This window comes from Hemitrygon akajei, chromosome 12, assembly GCF_048418815.1.
Source record: "Hemitrygon akajei chromosome 12, sHemAka1.3, whole genome shotgun sequence".
Classification (NCBI taxonomy): domain Eukaryota; kingdom Metazoa; phylum Chordata; class Chondrichthyes; order Myliobatiformes; family Dasyatidae; genus Hemitrygon; species Hemitrygon akajei.
Window position 1 is genome coordinate 108,017,773 of NC_133135.1, and position 23,576 is coordinate 108,041,348.

At 42.8% G+C, this 23,576-nt stretch overlaps 1 protein-coding gene across 2 annotated transcripts in view; it reads right to left on the reverse strand.

The window, feature by feature from the left end:
• LOC140737357 (cytochrome P450 2C19-like) overlaps positions 1-23,576 on the reverse strand; it is a 67,960-nt gene that overhangs the window by 29,892 nt on the left and 14,492 nt on the right. Inside the window, exons 3-5 of one of the 2 annotated variants that reach the window (XM_073063812.1) lie at positions 15,637-15,786; positions 14,343-14,503; positions 9,383-9,436 (exon numbers count right to left, since the gene is read on the reverse strand). In XM_073063812.1, coding sequence (XP_072919913.1) covers positions 9,383-9,436; positions 14,343-14,503; positions 15,637-15,786 — 365 coding nt within the window. The remainder of the gene's footprint in view (positions 1-9,382; positions 9,437-14,342; positions 14,504-15,636; positions 15,787-23,576) is intronic. The other variant, XM_073063813.1, reaches the window with a different exon arrangement.

Genomic DNA, 23,576 nt, shown 5'->3' on the forward strand with positions numbered 1-23,576 from the left:
AAGGTGCAAAACACAGTACTGACAGTCACACACAGCAAAGCCACATATAGCACATGTAAAATAGCAAGCACATATAATAAGAACAAACAAGAGAAAATCTGCAGTTGTTGGAAATCAGTGAAATACAATCACACAAAAAAATATGGTCCAAGTCCCTGAGTCCATCAACATTGCAGCAGTCTGCAATCGAACACGATACCAGCTCATCTTCTGCCGAGCGAACACTGGGGGCAGCAACAGCAGTGTGGATGCCTCCAATGGAGCACACCAAATCCGATGCCTCTCTCATGGGCAACTATGAACAGGCAACAACACAGGTTGAGGTCTAGTCCCCATTGAGTTGTCATTGAGTTTTAATGATTAATGATTAGGACATGCTCTCTTCTTACTGCTGCCATCAGGAAGGAGGTACAAGAACCTCAGGACTGACACCCTAGATTCAGGAATAGTTATTGTCCTTCAATCATCAGGCTCTTGAACCAAAGGGAATAACTTCACTCAACTTCACTTGTTCCCTCATTAAAATGTTCCCCACAATATATGGATTTGCTTTCAATGACTCTTCATCTCATGTCTCAATATTTATTCTGCACTCTGGTTGAACACCTTATATGATGGTCTTTCATTGATTCTGGGACTACACTTTGTTAAGTCTGATCACCTGGCTGTACTTCTACTCCCTGAGTATAGGCAAAGTCTGAAGACTGCAGCACTAGTAGTGAGAACCAAGAAGGTAAGGGGCAGGGAGGCACAGGAGTGCTTACAGGACTGCTTTGAATCAGTAGACTGGACTGTGTTCAGGGAGCTACTTTCAAACCTGGATGAGTATGCCACAGTTGTCACCAATTTCATTAAAACCCATGTAGATGAGTGTGTGCCTACAAAAGCTTACTGTACATTCCCAAAACAAAAGCTGTGGATGAACAAGGAGATTCAGGTTCTGCTAAGGGCTAGATTTGTGACAATCCCAATTCAGGTCTGGCAATCCAGCTCTGTATTAGAAAACCAGGTATAACTTGTGGAGGGTTATATCAAGAGCCAAGAAACAATCCAAGAGAAGTTTGAGGCAAAATTAGATCCATGTCAACTCTGGCAGGGTTTGCAGGCCACTACTTCTGACAAAGCAAAACCCAACATCATGAATGGCAGCGATGCTTCACCACCAGATGAACTCAACACCATTTATACCTTCCTTAAAAGAGAGAATAAAACGACAGCAATGAGGGTCCCTGCAGCATCCGATGAACCTGCGACCTCGGTCTCAGAGGGCGACGTCAGGCTGTCTTTCAAGAGGGTGCAAAGCAGCAGGGCACCATGGACTACCTGGTAAGGCTCTGAAATTCAGTGCCAACCAACTGGTGGGAGTATTCAATGACATTTTTAATCCCTCACTGTTTCAGCCAGAAGTTCCCACCTGCTTCAAGAGGGCAACAATTATACCAGCCCAAGAAGGGATAGCATGAGCTGCCTCAATGACTATCGTGAAGTAGCATTCACATCCACGATGATGAAATGATTTGAGAGGTTGGTCATAACTAGAATCAACACCTGTCTCAGAAAGGACCTTGAACCACTGCAGTCTGCCTATCTCCAGAATATGTCTACAACAGATGCAATCTCAATGGCTCTCTGCGCAAGATCGAAATAAGTTGCAGAAACCAGTAAGATTAGTCAGCTCCATCATGGGTACCAGTCTCTGTAGTAGCCAAGACATCTTGAAGGAGTGGTGCCAGAGGAATGCGGCTTCCATCATTAAGGATCCCCACCACCCAGGACATGCCCCCTTCACAGTGTTACCATCAGGGAGGAGGTACAGTAACCTGAAGGCACACACTCAGTGATTCAGCAACAGCTTCTTCCCCTCTGCCATCCAATTTCTGAATTGTCCTTGGACCCATGAACATTATCTCACCACCTCTTTTATTTTTGTTATTTTGCCTTAACTATTTAATAAACATGTATAACGATGTAACTTAGCTTTGTTCTCCATATTTATTTATTACATATTGCTACGTACTACTGCCATAAAGTTAGCAAATTTCACAACATATGCTGGTGATACTAAATCTGATTCTGATTCAAATTCTGTGATAGTTACTATTGTATAGATTTGTTCAGTATGCCCACAAGAAAATGGATCTCAGGGTTGTATACGGTGACAGATATGTACTTTGATAATAAATTTACTTTGAACTTTGATTAAATTAGCTTCATTTGTCATACATACATCGAACCATACAGTGAAATATACGTTGTTAGTGTCAGTGGTCAACACAGTCCTAGGATGTGCTGGGGAAGCCCGCAAGTGTCACAAAGTACACTGCAGATGTTGTGGTCAAATCAACATGTACAAGCAAGCTGGATGAACTCAGCAGGTCGAGCAGCATTCGTTGAAATGAGCAGTCAACGGATGCTGCCCGACCTGCTGAGTTCATCCAGCTTGTTTGGACGTGTTCACAAGTGTCACTATGTTTCTGGTGCCAACTAAGCATGCCCACAACTCACTAACCCTAAACTCTACATGTTTGGAATGTGGGAGGAAACCGGAGCACTCAGAGGGAAACCACACAGTAACAGGGAGAACGTACAAACTCCTTACAGGCAGCAGCGGGAATTGAACCTAGGTTACTGGCACTGTGAAGCACTATGCTAACAATTATGCTACCGCAATAGATGAATGTATATCATGGTTTATTAGAAATATATCACCTATTGGTCTGGATCTTAAACACCCTGCCACTGTCTATAAGGAGTTTGTACGTTCTCCGTGGGTTTTCTTGCATGAGGACCTGAGCCCTGCTGTAGCGAATGCTCCGGGCCTCAACCACACTGCCCAGTGATTCACTCTGGGACAAGTCTTTCTGCAGGCACTAAGGGTGAAGACTAGCGACTTCCACAGTGAATGACTGAGGTTGACAATCCTGAGGATGAGGGTGAGTTACCCACCAGTTCAGCGTGTCCTGGGGGGTTGACGGTCTATGCAAGCTCAGAGTTTGAGGCCTAGAGGTCAAAGTCCTGCAAATGGGAAATCCTGGGGTCAATACCCAGAGGTCAAAGTTGGAGGTCAAATCCAGCAATCAGTCCGGGGTTGCTATTCCAGTATTCAGAGGTCTGACATCAGCGAGTCCACACAAGGGACTAGAGGTTGTGGAGGCCTAATATCTGCAAGTCTGAGAGTCCGGGGCCAAGGACTGCCGGTCGGAGGCCGACCCGAGGTTGGAGACCTGTTTGTGAGAGTGGGTGGGAGGGTGGAAAAGCGGCTGGCATGTTGTGCTGTTCTGCTGAAGATTGCGGGCATGCCATGCTGGGACCGGAGAGTTGGTGAAACCTGCAGGCTTTCCCCAGCACATCCTTATGTTGTGTAGGTTTTTAACACAAATAACGCATTTCACGCCATGTTTCAGGGCACAGGTGATAAACAGATTCCATTTTGCAGCGCATGGAGTGAATCGCGCTTTATAGCGGCTCCACTTTTTTATATATTTTACATCCCACTGACAGATTCCTGTCAGGTCTGAAGATTTATTACTTTTGCTGAAGGATTTATGATTTAACTACGATGGCCGGAAGTCGATCTGGTATTAAATTGAGAAGCGGCAAGACCTTTCCTAAAACGGAACAAACTGAACAAATCAAGAAATCGGAGGAACCTGTTACTTTAGCAGGAATTTTCTCTTCAATACAAGATAAGAAGTCTGAATTTGGATCGCTTAACACTAGAAACTGATAAGCTCATGGATACTAATCGGAAGCTTGAAAAATCCATCTTTAAAATCCAAGAATCTCTGAAGAATCTGGACTTTCAATTTCAGACACTCAAGCAGACTACTCAGCGAATTGAGAACAAACACGAACAATTCAGGCAAACAATCAATGAACAAGAATTGAAGATCCAATCTATGGAAAAGAAAATTAATGAAATTACCTCGGAACTACCAAAAACAAAGAAAAAAATGATTAATTTAGACAGCAGAGCACGTTGGAGAAACTTACGTATATTAGGTTTGCCTGAAAATACTGAAACTGGTGATCTGTTAAAGTTCTTCTCAGATATGCTGTACTCACTTTTTAGTGAGACTCTTGAAGCGAGCCCTTTACTCGACAGAGTCCACAGAATTCCAGGGTTTTGGCGCACATCTGAATTATACCCCCGGCCAATTGTACTTTGCTTGCATTACTATACAACCAAAGAAGCCATACTTCGAGAAGCCAGAAGGAAACGGAAGCTAATCTTTAACTCAATTGAAATTTGTATAGTCAAAGACTTCCCTCCTGAGATTCTTGCTGAAAGAAGGAAATACTGGGAAGTGATGAGTGAAATGTATAAGAAAAATCTCCATCCATCGCTTCGTTACCCTGCGCGGCTGATAATCTTTCCTTCTGTTTCTCAGCCACAGAGGATTTACTCCCCTGACGAAGGATGGAAGTTTATTAAGAATTTCAAAGTTAAGCCGACTGTAACCTGAATAGGTAATTCTGATCTATGAGATGTTTATATATGCCTTGAGGAAAGTCTATTCCATGCTTTTTGGATGTCCGTATGGGACTTAGCTGATTTAATTCTTCTCTTTATTTGTTGATAATTAGTATATATTCATAGTTGTTTTGAAGGAAACCTGTATTTTATTATAGAGGTCCGTATAGGACATGGTTTGAATGATTTTTTTCTATCCTTTCGCTTGTCTCAATATTAAGATAGCTTTTGGTTTGATATATATATATATTCACCTATTTTTGGTATGACTTGTAAGTTTTTTTTTGAAAGAAAGGACTTCAGTTGTAATATTATCTACTTGGATTTATTCTTTTTTGAATAGGTGATTAATATACTTCAGATGAATTTAAGATGGCCATCACCAGTTATGTTTTTATTATTGTTAGACATAACATTACAGTATTTGAAATTTGTTTATTCTTTTATTATGGCTAGATTCATTGGGATGAATATCTCATTTTTTTTAATATAGCTGCATAATGGAGGACAGGGTTAAAGGTCATTAGTTTAGCATGCAATCATTCTATTGGTTGCTTTTTTTCAGGCTTTGGGGAAGGGGGGTTATTAGAATAGGCTTTTTTTCCCTCGATTGGGCAGTTCCATTGATGGATATTTTCTCTCAAATCTGTTGTCACTTCTGGTCAAATCTGTTCCTTTTGGATTAATGTGCTCTTGCACAATAGTTTTCTTTATAAAACTTTAAATTAGATCTTAAATATAGATGTTAATAAAATTAATATAATCTCTTGGAGTTTGAACAGCATGAATCATCCTATTAAGCATAAAAAGATTTTTAAGAAATTAAAAACACTTAATGCAGATATTATTTTTGTGCAAGAAACTCATGTATGGAGATAGGATGAAGATCGCTTTTTCAAATTCTGGAAAGGCCCTTTATATCATTCTTTATCGACTAGTAAAGTTAGAGTGGTATCTATTTTTTATAGCTTTGGTGTGCGTATACGCACCTAATTCAACAGTCCTGAATTTTTTTAAGAAGCTTTTTTCTGAGCAACCGAATCTAAATGAATGTAAGTTGATCATGGGCGGTGACTTTAACTGTTGTCTGAATCCGGTGATTGACAGGTCATCAACCAATCTGTCGCCTCCTAATAAAGCGGCGGCCTGTATTAATTCTTTTCTATTAGAATATGGCCTGGTTGATATCTGGAGACATAAACACCCTAATGACAAAGATTTTTCTTTTTTTTTCTACACGTTCATCATAAATACTTGAGAATTGATTACTTTTTTCTAGGTACACGCTTGCTACACTCTGTTGTTGAGTGGGCATATGACATCATTGCGCAGTCAGATCACGCGTCTATGAAATTAACCCTGAAGCTCTCTGATAGTTTTTTGAAAATGTCACAGTGGAGATTGAATCCAGCCTTTGTTTGTTTTATTCAGGAACAAAGTTCTATATTTTTTAAACTTAATACAACTGAAAGAATGTCACATTTGGTTATATGGGATACGATGGTGTGGCGACCCACTTTCCAGCGCACTCGAACCGGCTCACAAAATGGCGCGCGCTGGCAGAGAGGCCGGCCCCAAAAAGGGCGCCAGGCCTTCTTCACCAGCAAGGGGAAAAGCCCGCACGCGGGAAGGGACTGTGAATATGCGCCCCCTACAGCATTCCCACCCAGGGAGGGCGGAGACAGTAAGGCTTAAAAGCAAGGCCGTGAAGTTTGAATAAATCTTTTATGCAACTGCAACTCACCGTCTGCGTGTCGTTTTTCCAGCGCTGTGAGTAGCACACCGCTACAATTGGTGACCCCGACAGCCCAAATGATATTTGGACCGAAGATGAACGACGTCGCATCTGTTCATGTAGTTTCGTTAAAACTGCCAAGCTTCTGGACGCTGCAACCTCACCTATAGTTCCAACAAGCAGAAGCCCAATTCCACATTCAGCAGATAACCTCGGATTCCACACATTACTACACGTGGTGAGCTCCCTTGACCAGAAGACAGCCGCCCAGCTTGAGGAGTTCATACAGCCGCTCCCGGAGGACAGCATTCAAAGCCCTGCTCATAAGGACTTTTGGACTCTCACAGCGCGAGCGAGCTGCCCGCTTACTGCACCTGGATGGTTTGGGAGACAGGCCGCCATCGGCATTAATGAATGAGATGCTGGCCCTGGCTGAAGGACACAAGCCCTGCCTCATGTTTGAGCAGGCGTTCCTAGAGCAACTGCCCGAGGACATACGCCTGTTGCTGTCTGACGCGGATTTCAGCGACCCCCAGAAGGTGGCGGCCCAGGTAGTTGTGCTGTGGAAAGCCAAGAAGGAGAGTGGGGCGTCAGTCACCCAGATCACCAAGCCATGCGCCCAACAGTAGACCAGACCAGGCCCAGCAGCAGAGCCCACAAAACCCAGAGGCAGGAGTGTGGAGGCCAACGAACAATGGTGCTTCTACCACCAGCGGTGGGGCACAGAAGCCCGCCGCTGTAGCCCACCCTGCAACTTCCCGGGAAACGCCAGGGCCAGCTGCTGCTGATGGCTACGGCGGCTGGCCATCAGGATATCCTCCTGTATGTCTGGGACAAACAGTCAGGATGCCACTTTTTGGTCAACACCGGAGCCGAGATCAGCGTCTTACCTCCGACGAATTACGACACCCGCAACAGAGAACTGGGACCTACCCTGAGGGATGCAAATGCAGCACAATATGGACCTATGGCACCAGTATGGTGCGGCTACAGTTCGGCTCCAGCCGGTTTACGTGGGACTTCACACTGGCCGCCGTGGCAACCCCTCTGCCCGCCAAGGTAGACGCGGTCCGCCACTTCCCCCGACCCAACACACTCAAAGGCCTGCAGGAATTTGTGGGTATGGTGAATTTCTACCACCGCTTCCTCCCTTCAGCAGCCCAAATCATGCGCCCCCTGTTCACCCTGATGTCGGGTAAGGGCAAGGACATTACCTGGGACGAAGAGGCCACAGCCGCTTTCGTTAAAACCAAAGAAGCCTTGGCAAATGCCACGATGCTAGTGCACCCCAGAATGGACGTCCCTACCGCCCTCACAGTGGATGCATCCAACACAGCAGTCGGTGGAGTGCTGGAACAACTCATCGAGGGTTGCTGCCAACCCTGGTGTTCTTCAGCAAACACCTACGACCACCCAAACTCAAATACAGTGCTTTCGACCGGGAGCTGTTGGCACTATACCTGGCAATCCGGCATTTCAGGTACTTCTTAGAAGGTAGGCCCTTCACTGCGTTCACGGACCACAAACCACTTACCTTTGCGTTCACGAAGGCGTCCGATCCCTGGTCGTCCTGCCAGCAGCGACATCTGTCCTACATCTCCGAATACACGATGGACATCCGGCATGTCTCGGGAAAGGACAACGTCGTGGCAGGCGCACTATCCAGACCTACCATCCAGGCCCTGTCCCAGGGGGTGGACTATGCAGCGCTGGCGGAGGCGCAGCAGGCAGACGATGAGATCCCTAGTTACAGAACTGCAGTCTCTGGTTTGCAGCTCCACGACTTCCCTGTAGGCCCAGGTGAGAGGACCCTACTGTGTGACATAGCTACCAGCCAACCTCGCCCCTGGTGGCGGCGAGTTTTCGACTCCATTCACAACTTAGCGCACCCCTCCATCAGGACAACCGTCCGGATGGTCTCCAACAGGTTCGTTTGGCACGGACTCCACAAGCAGGTCAGTGAATGGGCCAAAACGTGCATGCAGTGCCAAACAGCCAAGGTGTAGTGGCACACCAAAGCCCGGCCACAGCAGTTCCACCCCACCCGCCGGCGTTTCGACCACATTCATGTGGATATTGTGGGGCCCCTGCCAGTGTCATGAGGAGCCCGGCACCTCCTAACTATCGTTCACAAGATGGCCAGAGGCAGTCCAGCTCACCGACACCTCCTCCGAATCCTGCGCCCGAGCACTGATTGCAACCTGGGTATCTCGCTTCGGTGTACTGGCCCACATTACCTCCAACAGAGGCGCCCAGTTCACCTCCAGCCTGTGGTCTGCTATGGCCAGCCTTTTGGGAACACAGCTGCACCACACAACTGCCTACCACCCACAATCGAACAGGCTAGTGGAGCGTTTCCACCGTCACCTGGGCGCTCTCATGGCCCGCCTGAGAGGACCTAACTGGGCAGACGAACTTCCCTGGGTTCTGCTCGGAATCCGCACGGTGCCCAAAGAGGATCTGCACACCTCGTCAGCCGAGTTGGTGTACGGCACACCCCTGGTCGTCCCGGGGAGTTCATACCAGCCCCAAGGGGGCAAGAGGAAGAACCCACAGCAGTCCTGGTCAGACTATGTGAGAGGCTCGGTAACCTGACCCCCATACCCACTTCACAGCATGGACAGAGCCTGACCTGCGTACCCAAAGACCTGCAGCACTGTAAGTTTGTTTTTGTACGACGGGGCGGACATTGGGCACCGCTACAGCGGCCCTATGAGGGCCGTTTAAGGTGATCAGGAACAACGGGTCCACATTCATGCTGGACATCGAGGGGAAAGAAGAGGTTTTCACAGTGGACCGACTCAAACAGGCCCATGTGGACTTGGCGCAGCCGGTCGGAGTTCAGGCACCGCGGTGCAGAGGCAAACCTCCCAAACAGAGGCTGACTCAGATTGTGGACATTGGGGGGGGGGGGGTGTATCGCTGGTTCTGGGGTGGGGGGGTTATGTGGTGACCCACTTTCCAGCGCACTCGAACCGGCTCACAAAATGGCACCCGCCGGCAGAGAGGCCAGCCCCAAAAAGGGCGCCAGGCCTTCTTCACTAGCAAGGGGAAAAGCCCGCGCCCGGGAAGGGACTGTGAATATGCATTCCCGCCCGGGGAGGGTGGAAACGGGAAGGCTTAAAAGCGAGGCCGCGAAGTTTGAATACATTTTTTACGCGACTGCAACTCACCGTCTGCGTGTCGTTATTCCAGTGCTGTGTGCAGCACACCGCTACAATGGAATCCTTTCTTAGGGGACAGATAATTTCATATTCAGCAGCTTTAAGAAAGAAAACTAAAGCGCAACTGTTAGTGCTTACTAATAAAATTAGAAAGATAGATAAAGTGTATTCAGTTAAACCTGCTGAAGATCTATATATGGAAAGGGTTGAACTTCAAACACAATATGATTTGCTTCTGACATTTCCCATCGAACAGCAAATTTTTAAATCTAAAAGTTTATTTTATATACATGGGGTTAAGTCAGGTAAACTCTTAGCTGGTCAGTTAAAGGGAAGCATGGTTAGAAGACAGATTTTGAAAATCCGCAGAACAGATAGAACTGAAACATTAGACCCTTATGAAATTAATAAGATATTTATGAATTTCTATTCCAATCTTTATAAATCTGAATTCTCTGACAATACTTTTATTATGAATAGATTTTTACAAAAATTAAATATACCTAAAATTTCAACTCAAGATATTAATACACTAGATGCACCTATTAAACAAGAGGAAATAGCTAAAGCTATATCCTCTATGCAACTAGGGAAAGCCCCGGGACCAGATGGATTTACAGTGGAATTTTATAAGACCCTCTGAAATGCTTATACCACATCTTTGTCAAATTTTCACATTCTATATCCTCTGAGAATCTTCTGAAAACTTTTTATGAGGCATTAAATTCATTGATTCCTAAAAAAGGAAAAGATCTATCTGAATGTGCATCCCATAGACCTATCTCCTTACTGAAAGTGGAATTTAAAATTCTCTAAGATTTTAGCAAATAGACTTGAGAATATTTTGCCTACTGTTATCTCAAATGATCAAACTGGATTTATTAAAAATAGGTATTCACATTTTCATATTCAAAGATTGTTCAATATTATTTATTCCCCCCCCCCAGTTAAAGAATCTGAATGTATTGTGTCTCTGGATGCAGAGAAAGCTTTTGATAGGGTAGAATGGCCTTATTTGTTTCAAGTTTTGAAGAGGTTTAATTTCAGTCCAGGATTTATTTCTTGGATCAAGCTGACTTATCAAGCCCCGGTGACTGAGGTTATAACTAATAATCAAAAATCTCCTTATTTTAGATTATACAGAGGAACCAGTCAGGGTTGTCCTCTCAGTCCTTTATTATTTAATTTGGTTTTAGAACCACTTGCTATTGCTCTTAGGGATTCTAATTCTGTTCAGGGTATTGTTACGAATGTGCCACAACTCTGAGGGGCCGAAGGGTACAAAGTAGCCCCCTCCTTTTTGAGAATCGCAAGATCGCTATTAATTCAGGTCTGGGGACCCAGGAAATGAGAGAGAATCCTCAAGGGTTTGGAATGTAGTCCTGCCCTCAGCGAGACAAAGTCATGGATACCGGCCATTGTCTCTTGGAGACGGAATTGTGTATTGAGTACTGTACTATTCATTGAAGCCCTCAGGGAATGACCAGAGTGGGCTGGGTGAGGGATTGCATCATCCCAACCTGATTGACATCTGAGACCCCGTGAGTAAGGATAAAAGAGGGTCTGGGGAACAACCCCTTTAGACGCACCAGGAGAAACGCTAGAAATCCCGTGACAGCGTTTAATAGCGACAGCCGGTGGGGCCCGCGTGCGTCCTTTCCCGTTGCCTGGGATTGGCGGGACTGACCACGGAAGAACGGCTGAGCTAAAAGGAAAAGGACACCAACAACTCTGGAAGGATCGACATCATAAAAAGGAAACGCTGGCAAGTTCAAAAATCTGTCTCTCTTGACTCCAACCAAAGGCTGCAGCCTGAATGAACTAAAGTGACTTTTATATTTCCATCAGACAATACATTATCCCCTAGACAACGATAGAGCTATTTCTTATTAATTATTATTATACCTGCGCTTTTAGATTTAGTATTGACGACGTATATTATCTGTATGTTTGCATTGATATTATTTTTGTGTATTTTTATCAATAAATACTGTTAAAAATAGTACCATCAGACTTCAACGGACCTCTCTATCTTTGCTGGTAAGTGACCCAGTTACGGGGTACGTAACAGTATTAAGAGAGGGGAAAAACTACATAAGGCTTCGTTATATGCAGATGATTTATTAGTTTACATTTCAAACCCCAGGAAATCTATTCCCTTTCTGCTATCCATATTTACTGAATTTAGTATTTTCTCTGGATACAAACTAAACTTACATAAAAGTGAATTATTTCCCATTAATAATTACTCTGATTATTATGATCAAATACCCTTTAATATTGCTAAAAATTATTTTATCTTGGTATTAAAATTTCTAAAAATCTTAAACACTTATATAAGTATAATTTCCTTCCTCTAATTGAATATACACAACAAATGTTTTCCAAATGGTCGCCTCTGATGATATCATTAATTGGTCGAATAAATGCTATAAAAATGGTAATTTGAGATAACAGTAGGCAAAAGATTCTCAGGTCTATTAGATAAAATCTTAGAGAAAATTTTAAAATCCACATTCAGTAAGGAGATAGGTCTGTAGGATGTACATTCAGATAGATCTTTTCCTTTTTTAAGAATCAATGAAATTAATGCCTCATAAAAAGTTTTCAGAAGATTCCCAGAGGATATAGAATCAGTGGAAGTTTGACAAAGATGTGGTATAAGCATTTAATTGAAGGTCTTATAAAATTCCACTGTATATCCATCTGGTCCTGGGGCTTTCCCTAGTTTTCTTTGGCTTCCTTACTGGGAGCCCTTCCTTTTTTGTTCTCTGGGATAGGTAGACAAGGTCTTAGTTCCATTGTTAAACATACACTAAAACTTTTTCATAGATGTTTTGATTTAAATAACTTTGTTCTCTCTAGTAATATCCATTTTAACTTCTTCTTAAAACCATCAATTTTGGATAAGGCTATTTTAACATGGAAAAGTAAGGGAATAAAAACTTTATTAGATTTGTTTTTAGAGGACTGTTTAATGTCTTTTTCGCAGCTAGAGGATAAATATGATATATATAATGCACATTTTTTAGATACTTACAAGTTAGGAATTTTTATGTGATTTTTTTACTGAAGATACATGCTATTTTTCAGCTTAAACCATTTCAAAAAGGACCGGTAGCCATTATATATAAACAGTTAATGAATTCATGTATGATGCCTAATAATAAGGTTAAACGTGCTTGGGAAATGGAACTTCAGGATTCACTTTCAGATGATCAATAGAATAAAATTTATTATTTAGTTAATAATTCATCTATCTGAGCACGTCACTCCCTAATTCAATTCAAGATAGTACACATGGCGCATATGTCAAAAGATAAACTAGCGCAAATTTTTTCAAATATAAATCCTACCTGTGATAGATGAGGTGGCTACCCTAACACATATGTTTTGGTCCTGTACAAAGTTAAATAATTTTTGGAGAGATGTTTTTAGAACATTATCAAAAGTCATAGCTGTGGACTTACAACCTAATTCACTTACAGCAATCTTTGGGATTATTCCTGCTTCTGCTCAACATGTGATAGCCTTTTCAACTATTGGCCAGGAGAGCCATTTTGTTACACTGGAAAGATTCTAATCCACCCACTGTTTTTTTTTTGGCTCTCTTCCATTATGTCTTGTTTAAGCTTGGAGAAAATTAGAAGTCGGACGTTCAATACATCTTTTAAATTTGAGCAAACCTGGTGACCTTTTATTCAATATTTTCATATGATCTATTTTTTTTTCTATTTTTTTTGGCAAAATAGTTTTTTTTATATACAAACTGTATATTTTTTTAAATATATTTTTTTCTCTCTCTGTGCAGTTACAGATCTGACCAGAAGGGTGCTTTCTCTTTTTTTCCTGTAATCTTATCCTCAAATGGGCTGCCCAGTCTTCTCTCTTTATTTTTTGTTTTCGGTTAGTTTAGTGGAGTTTGTTTTTTTTTCTCTTAATTATAAAAATTTACAGTCTTTTTTTGCATTATTTGCCAAGGGGAGTTGTGGTTCTTTGTTTATATATAATAGTTCAATATAACATTTACGTGACTTTGACAGTATATATCCCTTTTGTTGTTTTGTACGTTTATTGCATTATGTATTTGATATAACTTCTCCTCTGATTTGTATCTATTCATTTTTTTAAATGAATAAAAAGATTGAAAATGAAATGAAAAATGATAAACAAATGAATCTGAATCTTCGATGAGCATTTTCACAGTCGGCAGGCTGAGAGATGGGTAGACTTGTGCATTGTTACAAACATTAAGATATTCTGGGAGCAACAATATGGAAATAGGCATCCAAAATTAGATCTGATGTCAAAACTGCAAAAATACTGCATTACATTACAAAGTATATTGCAAAAATATTACATTGGTGAGACCATTGTAAATTGGGGGACTGCTTCGCTGAGCACCTCCGCTCCATCTGCCAAAAGCAAAACTTCCTGATGGCCAAATATTTAAATTCCTGTTCATTCTGACACACTGGTTCATGGTTCGTGTGCCAAGAAGAGGCCATCTCATGGTGGAGGAGCAACACCTGATCTTCTGTCTGGGTAGCCTCCAAACTGATGGCATGAATATCAATTTCTCATTCCGATAAGAAGTTTTTACTCTCCATTGCCCCATCCCCTCTTCTATTCTCCACCCTGGCCTCTTACTTCTCCTCACCTGCCCATCAACCCCCTGGTTCCCCTCTCTCTACCCCTTCTCCTATGGTTCACATGCCAGCCCTGAAGAAGGGTCTTGGACCAAAGTATCAACTCTTTATTCATTTCCATAGTTGCTGCCTGACCTACTGAGTTCCTCCACTGTTTTGTGTGTGTTGTTTAATATTCAGTGCACTCCCTCTATTTTGATGATAATTAATGTGGATCCTGAATCTCTCAGTTTCACTGACACATTGACCACCTGAATCTGCAATAAAAATATGTTTGCTCTTAACTTCAGTAACTCACAATCCACTGTAAAGAGGCATACCTGTATCCAAGGGCTACTCCAACTGCGGGCAATTTCTGCAACCAGCTCCATCAGCCAGAGAAGTTGTTTATCTTCGTAATCAAATCGTTTTCCAAAGGTGATGGAACAGATAATGTTTGACGTTGCACCTCGCAGGAGAAAGTTTGGGTTGAAAGGTTCACCTGGTCGAATTAAAGAGGCCATTTAGAAAATCATAGGGCATTAAAATGAAATTTTGGGGCAGGTCTAAATGCTTTTTGGACATTAAACACAAGAGATTCTGCAGATCCTGGAAATCCAGAGCAACACATACAAAATGCTGGAGGAGCTCAGCAGATCAGGTAGCAGCTATGCAAATGAATAATCGGTTGACATTTTGGGTCAAAAGCCCTTCATCAGAACTGGAAAGGAAGAGGGAAAAGCCAGAATAAGGAGCTGGGGGGAGGGGAAGGAGGACAAGCTAGAAGGTGATAGGCGAAGCCAGCTGGGTGGGGGTGGGGGGGTTTGAAATAAGAACCAAGCACTGACGAGGAAGTAATCTGTAAGGAGAGGAGTGGACCACAGGAGAAAGGGAAGGAGGGGGGCACCAGGGAGAGGTGAGAGGCAGGTTGAAGGGAGAATAACCTTCGACACCTTCTTATTCTTGCATCTCCCCGTTCCTTTCCAGTCCTGATGAGCGGTCTCGGCCAGAAACGCCGACTGGTTATTCCTCTCCGTAGATGCTGCCTCATCTGCTGAGTTCCTCCAGCATTTTGTGTGTGGTGTTATAGATACTAAATACATCTCTGTTCAAAAGTTATCAGTTAATTACTTGATACAGAACCAGTGAGGCCTCACTGGGAGTATTGTGAGCAGTTTTGGGCCCCTTATCTAAGAAAGCATATGCTGACATTAGAGAGGATCCAGAGGAGGTTCACGAAAATGATTCTGGATTGAAAGGTTTGGCATATGAAGAACATTTGCTGCCTCTGGGACAGTATTCACTAGAGTTCTGAAGAATGAGAGGTGACCTCATTGAAATTGATCGAATGTTGAAAAGCTTCGATAAAGTGGATGTGAAGAGGACGTTTCCTGTGGTGGGGGAGATTAGGACCAGAGGGCACAACCTCAGGATAGAGGGATGAACATTTAGAACAGAGATTAGGAGGAATTTCTTTAGCCAGAAAATGCTGCGTCTGTGGAATTTATTTCTACAGGCAGCTCTGGAGGCCAGGTAATTGAGTATATTTAAGGCAAAGGTGGATAGATTCATGATTAGTCAGGGTATGAAGGGATATGGGGAGAAGGCAGGTCCTTGAATGCTGTAGTGACAAACCTTTCTTATTCCTGAAGCTTGTGACCAGGAACTGGGCTTCCTCCTGAATCCTCTCCTCAATGCTCTTTTTCCCCATTCCAAAATTCCTCAAGGTGCTGAGAGTGAATCTCCGAAGCTGCTTCCATCTCTCGCCACTGCTGAAACCAACTCCTGCAAGAGAGATCTCAGATTAACGTCCCTTTGGAAGGGGTTGTCTATTGTCTGAGGGCCAAACATTCTGAACCAGTTTCCCAATTTTTCTTTACCCTTCCTTACAACTGCCAAGATGTTCTAAGCTCCTCATCTCACAGCTCATTCTTCTAGGTAGGAATTGCTACTATAGAAATCCACAGTTAAATCAGCTGGTGTTCCTGGTCACCAAACACAGTCCAAAGTTTCCCTGATTAGATGTCACAAGACGAACAAAAAGGAATCATAAAAGAATTGGAGAGGTTCACAAGAATTATCTCAGATGTTAAAGGGTTAATGTACGAGGAGCATTTGATAACTCTAGCGCTGTACTTGCTGGATAATCTCAGGAATTGTAGGGTTAATGTTTGAGGTGCATTTGATAATTCTGGGCCTGTACTTGTTGGAGTTTAGAAGAATGAGGTGGGGGGTGTTCATATTGAAACCAGACCCAGAGTGGACGTGGAGAAGATTTATCTCTTTATTTATTGAAATACTGTGCAGAATAGGCCCTTCCAGCTCTTCGATCACATCACCCAGCAATCCACTGATTTAACCCTCGCCTAATCACAGAGCAATTTACAACGACCAATTAACCTACCAACTCAAGACCATCATTGGACTGTGTGAGGAAACAAGAGCACCAGGAGAAAACCTATGCAGTCATGAGGAGAACGTACAAACTCCTTACAATTAGTGACGTGAATTGAAGCCGGATCACTGGTGCTGTGAAGCATTGTGCTAACAACTACACTACCATGCCGCCCATGGTAATGATGTTGCCTATATTGGGGAAGTCTAGGACCAGAGGTCACAGCCTCAGTATAGAAGGACATTCCTTAGAACAGAGATGATGAGCAATTTCTTTTGCCAGAAAGGGGTGAATCTGTGGAATTTGTTGCCACAGACAATTATATATTTAAAGGTATCAGTCCAGGTAAAATGGAGCAGATAAGATTTAATGTGTGGATCAAATCATGGTGTAGGTTAGAGGGGCATAGGTTTATGGGACATTTGAGTGCCTTTTGGGGCTGATGGAACCTGTAACACTGGGACCGGTTGCATTTGAACTGGAGGGGCACTGATGTACTGGGCAGGCGTATGCTTCAGTTAGCTGAGATCTGTTTAAACTAGGGAATGAGGAGCAGGAAGAGGCTGGGCTCAACTGGGCTCAACTGTTTAAACATCATCGTGGAGAATAACATATTAGGACATAAACCAACTATAGGCTTCAAAAATATAAAAATGGGTCGGAATAGGATGAAAAACTTCAGTAATAAACTGATGAATATCATATTAAAGGAAATACTTTTCTTAGGAAAGTTAGGCAAGATGGTAAAGATGGTGGAGTAGACACATACATAGGGAGAATTTAAACAGGAGGCTCCTTGTGATAGGAGATGAATCGAGACTTAGTGAAGATATTTGGGTGAGAATTGAAAGCATTAAGGATAAAGGAATAACATTGACTGTATGTTATAGAGCTCTCATGCTGATAATATTAATAAACAACTATCAGAATATTAGAAAAGCAAGTTCTGAGCGTGATATTGTTATGGGTGACTTTAATTTCCCAAGTGTTGAGTGGGAGAACCCATTGACTCAAGAATTAGAGGAATGTGAATTCATTGAGTTATAATGATTGTTTTTGACCCAATATGTAACTGCACTAATGAGAAGTGTTTACATTTGATATTCTGTAACAATCATGATAGAATTTTGAGCACGGAAGTCGAGCTTTTAGGAACAAGCAATCATGACATTATTAGTGTTGAACTTCTGTGTAAAAGTATATCAGTAAAAACCAAAACTATTAAATTGAATTTCAGAAAGGCCAAGTATGTGCAGATGCGGCAAAGACTTCAAAAAGTAAACTAGAAGGAAGTTCTTGACATTTGAGTCAGTTGAGAAACAATGGGGTCAATTTGAAGAGGTAATACATACAGCACAGGAAAAGTTCCTACCCAAGGCCAGGAGAAGCAATAAAACAAAAGATCAACTACATGGATAATTAAAGATATACACAAAATTATTGAAGTAAAGACAGCTATATAAATAATAAATAAAAAATAGTAATGAAGTTAATCAAAGGGGATTTGAAAACATGAGAGCTATGGTCAAGAGGGCAATTCGAATTGCCAAAAGGCAGGTTGAGAAGGATATTGCTGGTAATGCTACAATTGACCCCAAGGGATTTTTTCAATACTTTAATAGTAAAAGAAAAGTCAAGGAGGAAGTGAAGTGCATTAAGAATACCAATAGGGTGATAAATTATGCAGAGAAGGACATAGTGGATACTCTTTGCACATGTTTTGCTAAAATACTCACCCACAAAGATGTTAGCAACATGCCAGTAAGTGTAGAGAAAAATAAGCTTGTTTTAAGTGACTTACAGATCTTAGAAAGTGAGGTCCTGCTTCAGTTGCAAAGGCTGAAAGTTAATAAATCTCCAGGGCCAGCCAACCAATATCCAATGGAACTTAAAGAGGTCTGTGATTACATATACAAACCCCTAACATGTATTTTTTGAAAGTCAGTGAAGACTGGTGAAATGCCCAAGGACTGGAAATGGGTTAACATTGTCCCAGTATTCAAGAAGGGTGACCATACTGACCCTAGTAACTATAAATCTAAAGACCATAGTAAACTTAATGTGCATCACAGGTAAGATACATTAATAAAGAATGAGGTGGGAAAGTAGCTGATAAGAACAGGTAAGTTAGCAGACAACCAGCATGGGTTGAGAAAGGGGAAATCATGTTTTACTAATATGCTGAAATTCTCTGAGAAGGCAATTAAAATTTTTGATAACAATAGAGTGGTCGATATAATTTATTTGGACTTTCAGAAGGCTTTTGATAACATACCCCAGGAGAGGTTAATGATCAAATTACAAGAAGTAGGGATTCAGGGTAAGGTGTGTGAATGGGCGCAGAATTGGCTGTAAAACAGAAAACAACGAGTTAAGGTGAGAGGATCATTTTCACACATATTCAATGGGGATTCTTGAGTTAAAAAGTGCACTGTATGAGAAGGTTTTGGACGTCCTGGTAGACTCATCATGATCAACATCTGGACAATGCATAGAAGCGATTCGGAAGGCTAATAGATTGTTGGGTAATACAATGCGCTCTGTGGAGTTTGCGTCTAGAGAGGTTCTCATTAAGCTGTATAATGTGTTTGAGAAGCCGCACCTTGAGTGCTGTATACAGTTTTGGTCTCCATATTTTGTGAGGGATGTAAAGGCACTGGAGATAGATCAGAGAAGGACGACGAGACTCTTTCCAGCTCTGCAGGGTATGAGCTATTCAGGAAGATTGAAAGAATTAAATCTTTTTTGTCTTAGTAGACTTAGAAAGAGAGGAGACATGGCAGAAGTGTTCACTATCATTAAGGGTATAAGTAAGGTGGACGGCAGTCCAGCTGCCACTTCAAAATTAATCCATCAATGAGGACACAGGGTAATAGGTGGAGACTGGTTAAAGGGAGATTTCAGACTAACATCATGAAGCACTTATTTACACAGCGAGTTGTGGCACGTGGAACAAACTACCTAGTAGTAGTTGAGAGTTGTACCTTGAGACTTCCAAATCTAAACTCGATAGTTATTTCAGCACACTATGTGAATAGTAATTTGGCAAGCTTTGTTGGTACAGACAGCCTGTTCTTGTCAAAAACATTTTTATGCTCTCAAGCAGGGGTTAATAGGTTCTGGATTAGTCAGAGCACCAAAGGTTATGGTGAGAAGGCAGGAGAATGGGATTGAGAGGGATAATAAATCCGTCATGACGGAATGACAGAGTAGACTCGATGGGCTGAACGGCCTGATTCTGTTCCTATGTCTTATAGTCTCATTGAAACCTACTGAATATTGAAAGGCCTAGACAGTGTTGTCATGGAGAGGATGTAACCTATACTGGGAGAGTTTCGGATATGATACAGTTGCCTCATCAAATAGACTCCAGTTTGGTAGAATGTGTAACGTGATTTCTGGGTCACGGAAGAAATGCCATGAGTAAGTTTAAGGTCAGTTTCATAATTGCCCGCACTGTGACTCCTGCTGTCACGAAATAAATTTGACAGCGTACATCAGTAACATTAAACCTGATTCTGATCCTGATAGAATCGTTAATGGGAATGACGATTATATCAAGGCTTTAATGCTGTGATAGTTTTGTTTTGCAAAGTGATCTAACTCCACTAAATGAATTGGAGCTGATTTCCCCATTCTAAATCCTGGGATTATCCTAGGGTTATACAGATTGGAAGCTCATTTTATCCGTGCTGACTCAGCAAGTTGCCTATCCAAGGAAGCAGGAATGAAAGGGTTAGAGGAGCATTAAATGGCTCTGGGCCTGTACTCATTAGAGTTTAGAAGAATGAAGGGGGAATCTCATTGAAACCTGTCAAATATTGAAAGGCCAAGTCAGTGTGGATATGGAGAGGACGTTTCCTATGGATGGAGAGTCTAGGACCAGAGATGAAGCCTCAGAATAGAGGGACATCCATTTAGAACTGAGATGAGGAGGATTTTCTTTAGCCAGAGAGTGGTGAATCTGTGGAATTTATTGCCACTGGTGGCTGAGGATGCCAGGTTCTTGGGTATATTTAAAGTGGAGGCTGATTCATCAAAGGCCATGGAGAGAAGGCAGGAGAATGTAGTTGAGAGGAATAATAAATCAGCCATGATGGAATGGTGGAACAGACTTGTTGAGCCAAATGGCCCAATTCTGCTCCCATGCCTCATGGTCTAATTATGGGACAGCACAGTAGCATAATGGTTAACACAACAATTTACAATAGAGGCAATCCAGATTGAATTCCTGCCACTGCCTGTAAGGAGTTTGTATATTCTGTCTGTGACCGTGTGGGTTTCCTCTGGGTCCTCTGGTTTCTTTCTTCAGTCCAAAGATGTACCTGTAGATAGATAAATTGGTCCGTGTAAATTGACCCATGATTAAATCAGGGGATTGCTGGTGGCACAGCTCAAAGTCTGGAAGGGCCCATTCCACACTATAATCTCAATAAATGAATACATAAAAACGGGATTGAACACTGGGGGGAGCACCGACCCAGCCTGGTAACCGCTCCAAACTGCCCCCCTCTCCCCCACCAGCTCAACGCCTCTCTGCGAGCAGCTGTAAAGCAGGTGACACTGCGGCTTGAGGCCTAGTCCTCACTATGACCGAGGCCATGCAGCTGCTCTGCCGTCTGCCCCTGCTGTCTCCCAGTAAATCAGTGAATCGGACTTGCAGCATTTCACATTAACAATGTCCGAAAGGGCCTTGCGATCACTGCACACCTCCTTCACTCACCAACTCCTCCAAAGCCTCTCTGATGCAAGCAGCGTCACAATCTGCAGCAAGTCCAGCTCCTTCAGTTTTTCCACCAACCTGCAACTCACTGATGGGGCAGACGTGTGCCACTTTAAGTTCCTAAAGTCCAGCAGGATCTTGCAGTTATAAACAACACATTTAAAATGGACAGTAGTTGAATACTTAACATTGTCACAGTTTCAACCAGCTAAAACCTATCCCTGGTGAGGTGAGTGGTGTGGGGTTGATACTTTTGCTGAAGCAAGTGAGGGAAGGGGGCATCTGAGGCTTCAATATTTTTCTGTCATTCATTGTTTGGGATTTTTTTTCTGTTTTGTGGATGTCTGTGAAGAGAAAGAGTTTCAGGTTGCTGTGTCCACGAGTTCACATACTTGGGGTCGACCATTAGAGACACTCACTCCTTTGATGCTGAAATCAATAGGCATATCAGCAAAGCAACATCAATCCTTGCTCGACTCTCCTCACGGGTCTGGGACAATCCGAAATTCACTACAAAGACCAAGACCGCCATGCACAATGCATGCGTTATCAGCACCCTCTGTATGGTAGCGAGACTTGGACCATCTACTCCAAACAGGAGAGGAAACTCAATAGTTTTCACCTGCGCAGCCTTCCCCGCATCCTCAGCACCACCTGGAGAGACAAAGTCCGAAATTCTGAGGTCCTCTCCCGCGCTGGACTTCCCACAATGTTCACACTTTTAAGACAACGGAGACTGCGCTGGCTGGGCCACATCCATCATATGAAAGATGGTAGACCTTCCTTCATACATCCTCTACGGAGAACCAGCAACAGGCAAGAGAGGCATTGGTAGACCCCAGTTTTGCTTCAAGGATCTCTGCAAGCTCGACATCAAAGCCTTAAAAATCAACACAAAGTGCTGGGAGGATACAGCAGATGACCGCAACAAATGGCGAGGTACTCTTCAGCAACACCTAGAGCAAGGTGAAAGAGTGATCCTGAGTCAGTTTGAGGAACAGAGAGCACAGCGGACAGTGGACAACAATTCCGCAACGCCCTACACATACAGCAACTGTGGCAGAGCCTACCGTTCCATGATTGGCCTCAATAGCCACAGTCGCTGCTCGACAAGCCAGTGACTACCAGAGGCACAGTACCCATGGCTGACCACGACTGACAGGCCACATGCGCACACATACACACCCACTGTATACATTTTCTGATATTAAATTGAACCTTTAAACCACTGAAGTCACACACTTCCCTCAGTTAAGTGTCATAGAGCATTACAGCATGGATACAAGCCATTGGGCTCAAACAGTCCATGCCAAGTACATTGTCCACACGGCTAGTCCCAATTTCTTGCATTTAACCCATGTCCCCCAGGCCCCAATGTCCATGATCTATCCAAGTGTTTCTTAGTTGATACTACTGACCCTGCCTCAACCACGTTCACTGGGAACTCATTCCACACACTCTGCATGAAGAGGTTGCCCTTAGAACCTTTTTAAATCTCTCTCTCCCCTCCCTTCTCACCCTAAACCTTTAACACATACAGTGGCATGCAAAAGTTTGGGCACCCCCCGGTCAAAATTTCTGTTACTTTGAATAGTTAAGTGAGTGGAAGATAAACTGATCTCCAAAAGTCATAAAGTTAAAGAAGAAACATTCTTTTCAACATTTTAAGCAAGATTAGTGTATTATTTTTGTTTTCTACAATTTTAGAGTAAAAAATGGAAAGGAGCACTATGCAAAAGTTTGGGCACCCCAAGAGATTTGAGCTCTCAGATTACTTTTACCAAGGTCTCAGTCCTTAATTAGCTTGTTAGGGCTATGGCTTGTTCACAGTCATCGTTAGGAAAGGCCAGGTGATGCAAATTTCACAGCTTTATAAATACCCTGACTCCTCAAACCTTGTCCCAACAATCAGCAGCCATGGGCTCCTCTAAGCAGCTGCCTAGCACTCTGAAAATTAAAATAAATGATGCCCGCAAAGCAGGAGAAGGCAAAAAGAAGATAGCAAAGAGTTTTCAGGTAGCCGTTCCCTCAGTTCATAATGTAATCAAGAAATGGCAGTTAATAGGAACGGTGGAGGTTAAGTTGAGGGGTCTGGAAGACCAAGAAAACTTCCCAAGAGGGTTCCGGTGACGTCATCACCCACCATGGTGGCCTAAAATAATAGCTCCTCCGAAAAAGCAATTATTTCACCCTGTTAAACCACCAAATACAAAATCCCTCAATAATACTTGAACTGGTAAGGGGGGCAAGAATGGGTAAAAGGGTTGGAAACAAAAAAAGCGCCATTGCAGAGCCTGGAAATGAAGAAAATACAAACAACAGTTCTCTTGCACAGGATTATAATGGCGAAGTTGACGCTAACCCTCATTCAAACGAAGAGGCAAGTTTAGCAAAAGTTCTGGAGGAGATACAGGACTTTCATAAAGACATAAAACAAGAACTAAACAATATTAAATC